Here is a 13,402-nt window from a genome sequence, read left to right on the forward strand (position 1 = left end):
TATTGCCATAAATATCGCACGCCTTTTGTGTACAAAACAGTGTGAGTTTATTGGAAAAAAATGGAATGGAACTTCACAAGTAACTGACTTCAAGCCTTAAAAATGTGGGAGGGATTAAGGAAGCACTTAAGTATGTAATGTGTCTGAAGGTCATAGTCACTGTCCTCCTGTTGTTCATCGATTAGCTCAAGTGGGCCCAGTAACATTTCCATTGTGAGACTTGTTACTGTGTTTGGCATATCGAATCCATCATGGGTAGCTTGCCACGCTTTGCCATGTGGGCGAGATACTCTCAGTAACTTGCTAGACTCTCCGAGAAGGGCGGAGGAATCGAACCCGGGTCGTCCGGGTCAGCCACGTGCAAGACAAATGCCCGACCTGATGTCTGATGGTAATAAATATTAATAGGAAAAAAAGGGTCAGGCATAGATAGATTAGCTATTAGAGACGTGTTGTGTCAGAAAGGGGTATTCCTTAATCTCATTAATATTATCATTACTAAGGGGAGGACCACACTTGGCATTGCTCAGGGATCACTCCTGATGGTGCTCTGGAGAAAATATGTGGTACTAGGGATCAAAGCCGGTAATCTCTGTGCAAGACAAGTGCTTTCCCTGCTCTTCTATCTCTCTGAACTTTAAAGGCAGGGGGTTGGGGGAGGTTCTTCTTTATACCAGGATGTATAGTGGGTGTCTCTGAGGCAGTGATGCAAATATTTTTGTTCAGTTCTCTATCTCTAAGCCTCCTCTACCACCTGCTAAAAACTCACCCCAAGTTTCTACGTGCTCTGTTTCTATAGCTCTTGGACTTCTTTTTTTCTAAATCTCCCTCACTCTTAATTTATCAGAGCTTTTTTTCTCCAGTCCTCAATTTTCACAAAACGTCTCACACCTAGTAGTTTGGTGTCATATGCCTCTGACCAGGGTGTTTAGAGGAACTCTGAGATTGTTAGTTAAACGGTGCTATTGTATAATACACTGTCATCTCCAACCTTAGAACTGGTGTGTATCCCATGGTGTATAGGTTTGTCTATAATCCCTTTGAATAAATTCTTCCAAATCGAATTTTTGGAAATGAAGGAAAATTCTAGTCTGAAGCTTTACTTTCCAACAGCCTGTAGGTGTATACATCACCTTTTATATGCACAATATGTGCCTTCTTAATTCTGAAAAGACTCAATTGCCCCAGACTCTTTAAGTCTAGTCTCTTATTCTAGTTTAGCCTGGCTAGACCTATGAAGAGAGAATGTTCTAGGAGTTGTAGTATTGGCTTCTTGTTGGTTAGGACCAAGTGTTTAGTTAGCAATGCCATAAGTAATAGTAAAAGTTTGATAGTTTCATGTTTATCTCTAAGCTCAAGGAAAGGGTGAAAAATTCTATTTATCGTATAATATAATCTCATGACTCTTAGAAGTAACCAGGAATGTTAAAAAGAAATGACAGATTTTTACCCTGGAAAAAGAAAAGCCAGTTTATTTTTATTTATTTATTTTTTACATTATAAGTCTAAGACCAAAGAAAGTTGATATTCGTAGATAGTCAATACTCAGTGTAATAGGCTTAAAAAGCAATTTTAGAAATGTAACTGGATAAGTACCATTCTTTTGTGTGCATTGGATGAAACTGTCCCATGTTAGTATAGAAATAACAAAGGAAACAAATGCTTTTCAACATTGCTGTGATGGGGAGAAATACAGCATTTCTATTTATAACTTCTTCAGAGTCCCACATAAAAATAGCTCCAACTAACAGATTTGCTCAGATCTGGAATACAAAGTTGTTGCTGCCAGTGACTTGAAGAATCCTAATAAGAACAATCTGAGCTTTGGTAAATATTGAAAGTTTATCATCTTTTCCTTTTCACCACACTTTTCCTACGGGGTGGGAAATCAGCTCACAGCAGAACCCAAGCTTCTGTGTTTCTCACTGTGTCATTTTCCTGGCTGTGGGTCTCTCCTCTCTCTTGAACGGAAAGGAGGCTTTTGTCCCTTCTCCCACTTCACAGCCCCACGACAGTTGTACCTCAGCACCGTGAGGTGGCTGTGATACTGATTATCATATCTCTTTCAGAGAAATCTATTAACTCGCAGCTTAATAGATGTAATATTTTATTCTTCTAAAGACTAATTTTGCGTGATTGGCATGACAGCAGGTATATTAAGAACCCCGGGAGTTAATGAAACCATTCTTTCTCTCTGATTTACAGCGAAGTTTCCTGGGCTGTGCCAGTTTTAAAGTGGGGGACCTGCTGAAGTCCAAGGATCAGCTTCTGGCTCTGAACCTCAGGTGGGTGTTTCTCCGCAGACCATGACACAAAGCTAACTGCCCATGACATTTGCCGTTGGGGGGCGGGGGGTTGAAACCCACCATTTCTGTGGATGTTCTGAGGTGGTGACTCTCCAGTAACTTCCATAGTCCGCTGCAGCCAGTTACTGTAAATGATTCAAGCTTGCATTCAGATCCATGTTTTGAGGATGGCTCTAGTAGGGAAACCAGTAATTGGTACATTATCATTAAGGTTACGCAATATCTTTGAAGTAGGAAAACAAGTAGAAATGATGAGCATGCTATTACTTTTTCTGCTACTTATCAAAATGTTGCTTTTTAAATCAAGTAAGTTTCTAGGTTTGAAAGGTTTGTTAGATATCGCGTTGAAGGTTATCATCCATCATATCCTTTTACTGATTGCTCTCTTGAGCATAGCTTGTTTCTGTATTAATAAATATAATACAGGCTCGTGTGAAAAGAGGCAGTAGAGCTTAGTTAATGTGGAGCACAAATTCAAACTTTTTATGCTGAAGATCACAGCAGTCTACGAGAAGCCGCTGAATACTCTTTTCATACTGATTTTCAACCCAGATCATCATTTTTTTCTTTGGACTCTATAGTTTGGTAGTACTGGTTGAATGATGTTTTTAAGTACGCTGTTGCTCTGATAATATTTGACTTTGGGAGCTCTATCAAGAGGTGCTTGGGTGCTACTTGCAGCCCTAAGCTTGGGGGTTATTCTAAGAAGTGCAGATGATCACACCCAGGTCTCTAGAATGCAAAGCAAGTGCTCAGCCCTCGAACTATCTCTCCAGATCAATATCTATCCATCGTCGTTTAGCCCAGTTATTCCTATTAGTTATTTCAGTATTATGTTTTGGGGGCCACACCTGCCTGTGCTCGGGTCTTACTCCTGCCTCTGCAATCAGTGATCACTCCTATGGGGCAGTTGATGGGACCCTGTCGGGCACCAGGGATGGAACCCAGATTGGATGCATGCAAGGAAGGCAAGCTCCTTCCTCTGCATGGTCTCTCTGGCCTTCTAATAATTCTCTTTTACAGTTTCTGAATTATCAGATATCTGTGAAGAAGATAAGCACCATTCTTTGGTGCAAAACTTCTACAATCACCTTGAGTCTTTTTGTGGTCCCTGTCACTTTGCGTTGCTTCATAGAAGGTCATTCAGACTCAGGAACATGTGAACATGGAGCACCGTCACCTACCATGCCAAACGTAGTTTGAACCCAACGACCAAATTCCAAACTAATTTTTTTCCCCCACAGAAAATGTTAAGTATGCATCCAGTTTTTAGGCTTTCATCACACTTTCTGAAATACTTTTGTGCTCTTTTGAAGTTGTTGTAGGTGTCTTTTATTGGGAAATGTCCCCAGGAAAGACAGTGGATCATATACATTTTTAATTAAATGCTTAGGTACTAAATTTCCAGTAGAGTATTTCAACATCCCTGTGGGTCTTGCTGTTGCTCTTTATTATTAATCCGTTTTCCTTTAGAGATCACTTACTTTGTTTAGTTATTTTACATTGATAGTTTCTAGTTACTGACTTCTCTTAAATCTAAACCATATTTTGTTTTTTCTACTCTTAACTCATTGCGACATTATATATGTGTATATACGCATATATATGTATGTATATCATCCTAACATGTACTCTATAATGTAAATAAGCTAGTTTTCTTGTATATAAAATTATAATAGGCATGAAATGCACTGGATATTCTTATAATACATGATTTATGCTCAATGATATTAGAGATATTTTTGCATTAACTTGTATCAAATTAAACTATGTTATGACTTTTCTATTTTATAAATTAAGAAACTGAGTTATAGAAAGCAGTAATTTATACTAAGTCCCAGTGCTCTTAAGTGGGAGAATCAAGGTGCGAAGCCACTCAGACTACAATCTGGGAACATTAAGGGCCCATTTCTTGTCTCTTTTGACAAAGAAGAAGCAGAACCCATTGAGGTGGGTCATCTGTCACCTTCTCCAGTGATGGGCTTCAGGTCCAGACTCTGGTTCTTTTTTTTTTTTTTTTTTTTTGCTTTTTGGGTCCATGTTCACACCCAGCAATGCACAGGGGTTACTCCTGGCTTTGTACACAGGAATTACTCCTGGTGGTGCTCAGGGAACCATATGGGATTGTGGGAATCGAACCCTGGTCAGCCATGTGTAAGGCAAATGCCCTATCCACTGTGCTATCGCTCCAGCCCCAGATCCAAACTTTCTTCTTCTTACTTTCTTCCCTGTCAATGTTGTAGGCCTCTTCTCTTCTAGTTGGCAAAGACCAAAGAAGAGTCAGCATGCTGTGGGGAAATTATAAAGCTTAGCCCTGATGGATGGTTGGTTAGGGAAGTGAGGACTAGAATCTTGTCTCACCCAGAACTGTGTCATTTTTGGGACCTAAACCAGTCTCATTGCCCACCAGCAAGACAGTCATTGGCCTCTCAACCAGACCTGAGTCTCTCTCAGAATTGTACCTGCAGAATTTGGGAATGTCACAAAGCTGTCTTATGATATCATGATAGAATGGAGGAGTTCTATCCGTCTCTGGGATGGGATCAGCAGTCAGGGGAAATTTAACTTTGCTCTTGAAGCCAAGGCAGAAAGAAGGTGGAGGGGAGAGTTAGTATAGCTCCTAGGAAGTCCTTCCTAGTCAGAGAGGATCAGATGGAAGGGTCTGGAGAATGTCTCTGTTCTGTTCCATTTGCAATTCAGGGTTTAGTCTGTATCCATTGATTCGGCGGGTATTCACTAACCGTTTTTCATGTGTTACTGATTAAAATGATGGGTTCCTTAGGAAACGTTGAGAAACAGCAAAGTTAGTGCTCTGCAGTGATGTTACTAAGAGAACTGTGAACAAAAAGTCTCTTCTTTTAGTAGAATCTAGCATGCAATGAAATGTCAGATGCTTCTCATGTGTTATCTTATTCCGATTATACAGCAGCACCGTCCCCATCTACCATAACTGGTTTAAGATCCCACAATTGCTGATGGGACAGACAGGGTTAGAATTCAGTGTGATCTGACCCCAGAGCTTGTCTCATTTTTATTTTCCTGCCATTATTTCCTTCTACATTTTACATTTTTTTTTCTGTAAAGCGTTTTAAGGAATATCTCAATTATCTTTTCTAAAAGCTTTAGCTTGAAATTTAATTTTATATATACATATAAATGCAAATATATGTCAGCAACATATTAGAAAATTGATAATTGTTAGAATTTTGATTCATGTTGATGACGTCCTTCCATTTTTATGAACATTAAATGTGGGCCTAGCTCTATTATTTCTAAGTGGTATCAGAGTAAATTAGAAATCTACCTAATTTGAATATGATGCAGTCTGAGCCTTAGCATTAGAATGTATCTGGGACATGTAACCTCTCTGATAGTGAGAGAATGCCTGTATTCTGCTGGAAAAGCTGAATAACTTCTTCAGAATTCACACACAATTTCTGATCAGCTACTTTACTTTGCCACAGACTCTTTCAGTTTATAAGTATTCTATTTTTCCCATAAACTTCTACACACATAACCTCCCCAAATCCGATAGTCATTTGTAGCAGTTTATCAGAGAGAAAGTGAAACATTTTCTTGAATGCATATGTGTAAGAATTTAGTCATTAAAAGGAATCTCTCTCTCTCTCTCTCTCTCTCTCTCTCACACACACACACACACACACACACACACACACACACCCCTCATCTCCCCAAGGCTTGCTGTTGCTGTTCTCAGAGGGATACAGAGGAACTTGTTCTAGTATCTTAGATTTTGGAAGCCCATTTATGTTCTACTGGGACGGAATCATTCATTTCTGGAATTATAGGATGAGTCCGAGGTGAGCAACTAATCAAATTGATTTGACTTTCCATTCCCTTTTCAGAAAAAAGAAATCACTCTGTAGCTTCCTTGGAAATCTACCCCCATCTTAATTGAAGAAACAGAAAGTTCCACCCTCCCCTCTCAACCCCCCCCCCCCCCACCAAACCCCCCAGGTACTCAGTAGTATCTGAGGTTACTACTGTCCCTTCTGGATCACCACTTTGGGAAACTCTGCTGCAAACTGACAATAGAGTTTCAAGGATACATTTCTTTTTCATTTTCTCATGGAATGAAACCTTATCAGAGTTTTAATTTCTTTCCACTACTCTTTTTTCTGCATGTAAAGATTATGTAAGTCTACTTACTGTAAGCTTTAGATGTATCCTTGAAAATGTGAGCATGGTGAATACTTCCGTAACTACAGATTTTTTAAACCAATACTGGCTTGAACTGTAAAGATGATTAAAAATGTCACATCACAGCATCTTAATAGTTATGTGCTCTTTGAATGCATTTAAAGTTTTTTCAGCGTTGGGGACATAGTACAGGGGGAAGACACTTGCTTTGCACGAGCAGCAGTCTAGTCTGATCCCCAGCACCACATAAAGTCCTCCGAGCATAAACAGAAGAGATACTGGGCACAGACCCAGGAATGAATCCTGAGCACCAAAGCATATGGCCCCCAAACAAATAGGAATAAGTAGTAACCAAATCAATAAAAAGGTTTTTTTTTTGACTTTTGTTCGATATCAGAATTAGGAGTACACCAGAACATTCGAATGTTCTCAGAATACTAATTCTTCTAGTTTTCTAGAATTTTTTCTGTATCAAATAAGGGCAGTAGAGAGGCTGGAGTAATAGCACAGCGGGTAGGGCGTTTGCTTTGCATGCGGCTGACCTGGGTTCAATTCCCAGCATCCCATATGGTTCCCTGAGCACCACCAGGGGTAATTCCTGAGCGCAAAGGCAGGAGTAACCCCTGTGCATCGCCTGGTGTGACCCCCCAAAAAAAGCAAAAAGGAAATAAGGGCAGTAGATATTGGTGGCCAAAGACTTCACTAAGAGATGATCATATATTCATTATTTATTCTAAAACAAAATTGTACAAGCCAGAAAGATGCCCAAAGGGCTTGGAGCAGATGCTTTCCGGGGCCCTGGGGGCCCTTGCAGAGTCTGCAAGAACCCTGTCCCCAGGCCCAAGCAGGAACTGTTGGGCCCACATAGTGGGCCGGGTATCACCAAGAGTGGCCTCAGGGCTCCCTGAATACTGCTTGGCGGCCCCCAAGCCTCCAAGTTGAAGTCCACGTCTGTGACTACACCAGGACAAAATATAAAGGATGAGGATGGAGGGCAAAATCATAACCGAGTTGCTACTTTGGGATCAAGTTTGCTAAACATTTAGCACATCGTGGACCCTTCAAGCCAAGAAATGCACTGTGCATTTCTCTCTCGGATGCGAGCAGGTCAAAAATCATACAGTGAGGTGCATGGCACGTCGAGGACTGCAGGAAGGTGGCCTCTTTCTCACTGTGCCCATCTGGAATGTGAATGGCAGCCTTTGAGCGTCCCTAAGGTCACGTCGATGGGAAGGGAGAGGAATAATGAAGACTGGGCCAGAAAAAATGCTCTTGCTCTCAAGGATTGCCTAGGGAACTTACATTTTGCTCAAAGCTTTGACTTAAAGAAGAGACCTTTGTCCTTCAACTCTGGGACCTCTTTGCACCCGTAGCTTTTGACTCCAAAGGCAGCGTGCAGTTCCTCTAGTTTCAGCCAAGTCTTTAAGAAAGGCGGGGTGGATTGGGGGCGTGTCTGGAGGCACACCCAGTCGTGACCAGGGCTTACTCCTGGCTCTGTGCTTGGGTTCACTTCTGACCGAACAGGGAGGGCCATTTGGGGGAGGGGAGGCCAGAGATGAAATCCCAGTCAGCCACATGCAAAGCAAACACCTTACGTGCCAAACTACCTCTCCAGCCCCAAAACACATTCCTGTTTTGTCTTCACCGTGGTCCCAGACCTCCTGCATGGCTTAATTCTGCCTTTTCCCCATGATCACTCCTGAAAGCAGCAATTCCATCCAACTTTATATCTCCTCTCCTTCCTTCCTCCTAAAGCACCATCATGCAGTGGATAGAACAGGCATTTGTATTTGACTTGGGTTCAGTTCCCAGATCTGTCACCTGCTGTCACCCCAGCTCGTTGTCTGCCCTCCTGAACATCTGTTCCTCTCAGGGCATTTCTGGGCAGCTACTCACGACAATGAAATCCCAGGCACTACCTCGCCATAGAGAAAAATGTGGTAGGTATAGTTCTCCTCGCTTCCTGCCTGAAATTTGATCATTCTCTGAGTCATGCCCTCATCTTAGGCCCAGTTGTCTTGTTCAGTCCAGTAAAAGTTCTTCTTCAAAAAGAGATGTTCATCATTATCTAAATTAGTTGGTGGCACAGGACTTGATTTAACCTGTGATCTAGACATCAGATTTCGGTGTCTGAGGATGGCGCTTTTCTGAAGCTGTGTTCTCCTTTTAATCACTCTGACATCAGATTTGGCTCCTTACCAGGTGGCAGCTAGAGGCATATGGAGAACAGTTGGCTGGAAACAGGCAGCATTCCAATAGAGCTGGGAGGAAGAATTTTGTTTTGACTTAAAACTTGAGCAGTATAGTATTGAAATCAGGACCGAGATTTATACAGGCCGTGAGATACCTCCATTGCTTTTAAAGTTCCGCGCACTTTATCGGGGGCTCTATCACACACTGTCTCTAGGCGTGAATTTGGGGGGCGTTCCTCAGCACAGAGCTGTGAGAATGGAGGCAGACGGTAAACACACAGCGAAGGCACTTGCTTCCAAAGTGATTATATTCCTTTATGTAATTGCATAAATGTCCTCTAAGGACACAGTTGCCTCAAGTTACCCAAAGGGTCTGACAGAAGTCACGTTGTAATAATAGCTGTTGGAGTTCTGTCAAGTTATCATCAAATTAGAGAATACACAAATTAGAGCTGCTGGTGGGTCCGTGCAGTGAAGTGGAAAGAATGTGTGACTTAAGGCACAGAGCCCAGAGGATGGCTGATTGCTCTGAGTGAGACTCCGTGTCCTCACCTGTGACTTGGGGTTGCCAGGGGCAACTCCTCACTGGGGTAGTTGTGAATTGCATGGCAGCACTGTAGCACTGTAGCACTGCCATCCTGTTGTTCATCGATTTGCTCAAGCAGGCACCAGTAATGTCTTCATTGTGAAACTTGTTGTTACTATTTTTGGCATATTGGATATGACACCGGAAGCTTGCCAGGCTCTGCCATGTGGGCGGGATACTCTCCGTAGCTTGCTGGGCTCTCTGAGAGGGATGGAGGAATCGAACCCAGATTGGCTGCATGCAAGGCAAACACCCTACCCGCTGTGCCATCACTTCAGCCCAATTGTGAATTGCCATGTGAAATGATTGCAGCACAGGCTGACATGTGATCATGTCACTTTCTACATGTCAGCGGTAGCTAACCTTTGGATTGCATTTTATTTTATTGGCTGGTTTCCCATAGTCCCAAATTTTATTTTCAGGCAAGGATTATATGTCCTGTATAAAACGCAACCAATCTGCAATGGCATCCAATGCAAAGCAGGTGTTTATCATGCTTTTCCCAAGGTACTAAAATTATTTTTATGCTCGGTATTATTATTATTTTCCATTTCATTCAACCGCAGACCACCTTTAATTTATGATTTAAATGGCTCTGCAGTAATATAATATGCAATTTTTTTGTTGTGTTCCTAATCCATTTTCATGAGGCTGTAGGTATGACCAAGGAAGCCAATTAGCACTTTCTCAGTCTTCATTATTCAAAGGATGTTTCTTATTGGGCAGATTGCAAATTAGAGTTTTCAGGCACTGAAGGAACAACACATACTCAGATTACACTTCAATAGCTCCTCAATTTGTATAGCCAAGCCTGAAATCTTGCCTCTTTTAAAATGCAAATCATACAAAGCTAATATCTGTACACAAAGACCTACCTGCTTAAGAAGTTTGAGAGCTAATTTAGCTTTGAAGATAATTTGCAGAAATGATTAGGTCTAAAAGGAATTATAACTGACCTGAAAATTTTGTATGGGACTTGCTCATATTTCCCAAAGTCACTTTCATCACCAATGTCTAATGTTTCTGCCATGCTGAACACATACCCACCAGCTCTTTCAAAGTAGCATTTTTTGGGAAACACTGGTACCCCTTTTGTCATTAGTATGTGCTCTTAAATAAATGAACCCAAACTCCTTAACAGTTTTGGAATTAAGTTTATGACCATGGTCGAAGGAAAAGGCAGTGATGTGACAGGCCTGGCTGCAGGACTTGCCAAAACTTCCCTGAGGGTCCACCCTCACCCACCCTCCCATCCTACACATCCTTGGGAGACTCAGAGGACAGGTGACACCTACAGCTTTTCCAAAAAAAAAAAAATCTGAACACAGAAGCTATCTTCACTTAGCACCTGCTGAGTGAACAGCCCATTAACACTCTGTTCTGAGAAAGTCAAATCATTGTTTAGGAAATGTTAACTTAGAGAGATAGGGACCTTAACATTTTCCAAAGAAATCAGAAAGTATCTGTCCATATCCATAGCCACTCCTCAACCTTCTTGCCCTTCCACCCCTAAAATAGATTCACTAAGTGCACTGCACACCACTGCATACCAGCGTATGGTCTTCACTCCAAGTGATCTCCTTCCTCTTACACCTTTCCTCCTTCCCACGCACTGGGCCCGTTTCCCCTAAACACTTCCATAACCCATTCACAATCTCTCCCTCTCCCCCATTCCCTGTTCTCAGGCAGTGGCATGGCCCATATATATACCCAGCTGTGAAATTTCTACACTGTACAGAAATAACCCGTAGAATATATTCTGCCTCTTTCTTTTCCTGCTGTGGCTTTTATTGATGATACCGCTTCAGCTTGGCTCAGTGGACACATACTTCTTTTTCAATGCAAGTATAATCACAAAACTTAATTTAGGGCTCCCCCTGAAAGCTGTTTGAAGAACTTTTCCATTTTGATTGAGCTAAGAACCGAAGCTCCCTTACATGTTCCTCACACTAGACACCTTAGCATCATTTTCAAGTCCTCCTCCTGAGAATCCTCATCCGATTATGTTCTGTTTATGCTTATATATTTGATACTTTGTCTGGCCCAGGCCCAGGCCCCTGAGAACACGAATATGCCTGGCTGCAGCTTTTATGATGCAAACCCCTAGCCAAGCTATGCGAGCTAATACGTTTGCATTTTCAATTTCATCTCTGCCCGCACACCCTGCCCTTGCAGCTGAGCAGGACTTCCTCCCTGGTTTGTAGTGGCTTATACACACGGAACCGTTTCTAGAGGTAGAGGTACAGTCCTGTATTTCCCCAAGACCCTCTTGTCTCAGGGTTTGGAGCTTGGTAACAACCTCAACCTGCAATTGAACACAGTAGTGTGTGTGTGTGTGTGTGTGTGTGTGTGTGTGTGTGTGTGTGTACTGTGGGGCCTTCCCATGCTGCTGTCTCACTCTTTACTACCGTTTGCCCCCAAATTTATGGCATCAGTTGCCCAAACAACAAGTCTTACTCAATCAAGGGATGTCTCTATGCGCAGTCACTGAGAGGTCACAGTCTCTGGACACATTTGTGAGAAACTGTGGTCATCACCCCTCACCATGTCATCATTTCACTCCTGGATCTCCGACGACCGAAGTACCGTTGACCTATTGTTTTGCTTTTGGAGTGCGCCCAAAGAGACGAATTAGATCCCTGCAGTCCTGCTCCAGCTGTGAGACCTAATGACGTCGAGGTGGTCTTCCTTTTTACACTGTTTCTGACGAGGCTGGCTTTATTCACATTTGGTCAAGTCTACCTCATATTCAGTAAGTGACCTGCCTGGGAATACTGGCCTTGTGGGAATGGAGATGTGACCTGCCTCGAGGAACAGTGGTCACTCTAGAAGTACACTTTAGCCTGTAGAGTGTCCTACCCTAGTCCATTGAGATTCCCTGATATCTCTCATTCTGAGACATGCCTGGCCAGGCTGTCCCCAAACTGTCTTTGGAATATGATTTGCGATACTACTAATAATAGAACTGTATTATTAAAAAAGGATTGCTATTTAATATTAAATTCAGGGAAGCAAAGACAGTACATACAACAATATGATAGAATATATTAAGGAGTGAGGTAAAGATGAAATCTAGACTAGTAAGAGGTAGAGTAAATGAATAAGAGGTACAATGCAAGCAAGTCTTTTGCTCCATTTTTTACTTTTAGTTCCGAAAATGCATCTTACAAAGGAGTATGTCTATTACTTTGATGCATTCTTCATAGGATTCCCTAATCAATGGACTTGAACTCAATTGGATTGGATAGGAAATGTTAGATAAGAATTCTTCTTTATAACAGAATGTGGCACCAGTAAGTTAGAATGGTTTTGCCTTCTTGCCTGGAAGATAAGTTTTTAAAATTAATGAAATTTTTAGATACAGGTTTGATTCAATGTGACCTAGGTGTTTGGGAGTATAGATTACATTATTAAATGCAAATGAAATGACAGAATTCACTTGTAGATACATGTTGAATATTATATCTTCCTGGTGTTCACATGTGTAAATTGGAAAGTAAACAAGCACATTTCTTTAGAATTTAATATAAAAACTGTTTGGTAACAACAAATTTAAGATGTTATAATAATCTTGGCTTAAACCTCAGTCATCCACCAAAGACCAGAGCATGACTTTATTTCAGTTTTCAGTTTTTACCTTCCCTAACGTCTTTCTGATACAGTTGCTCTAATACCAAGAAGTTTTCGAAGTTTGATCCTAAACTTAGAAATTCTGTGTATTGGGGATTATTTTTCTCTTATCTAGAATCAAATTGAAGATTTTCCACGGAGTTACACAGTAAATAAGAGTGAAAGTCTCCAAGGATTCCTGGATTTGCTTCTTTGTGGAACAAACTTCCAACCAATGGCAAATTTCTTATCGTTTGTGATGTACTCCTAATACTTGTAAAAACTAACTGCTTCTGTGACCAGGTGATAAAACCTTTAAAATACTTTAAGGATAGACCTTTGATTGAAGTATTAGAGAATTTTAGAGGTCCATTACTGTCCCCAGGAGCTAATTACTTTGCTTGAATTTTTCTAGCTGTCTAAAACTGGCAGTAATACTATTCATGTGATCTGAGCTTAAGTTACAGGTTCATAAGCCACATTTTAAGAAAATAAACCCATTTCACCAAAAAAAATTAAGTAGTAGGGGTCTTGAGTGATATTAAAGT

The 13,402-nt window shown here is 41.3% G+C and overlaps 1 protein-coding gene across 4 annotated transcripts in view; it reads left to right on the forward strand.

The window, feature by feature from the left end:
- INPP4B (inositol polyphosphate-4-phosphatase type II B) overlaps positions 1–13,402 on the forward strand; it is a 357,538-nt gene that overhangs the window by 109,056 nt on the left and 235,080 nt on the right. For all 4 annotated transcript variants that reach the window (XM_056118944.1, XM_056118943.1, XM_056118942.1 and 1 more), the window contains one exon: positions 2,206–2,285. In XM_056118944.1, coding sequence (XP_055974919.1) covers positions 2,206–2,285 — 80 coding nt within the window. The remainder of the gene's footprint in view (positions 1–2,205; positions 2,286–13,402) is intronic.

This window comes from Sorex fumeus, unplaced genomic scaffold, assembly GCF_029834395.1.
Source record: "Sorex fumeus unplaced genomic scaffold, SorFum_2.1 ptg000039l, whole genome shotgun sequence".
Lineage (NCBI taxonomy): Eukaryota > Metazoa > Chordata > Mammalia > Eulipotyphla > Soricidae > Sorex > Sorex fumeus.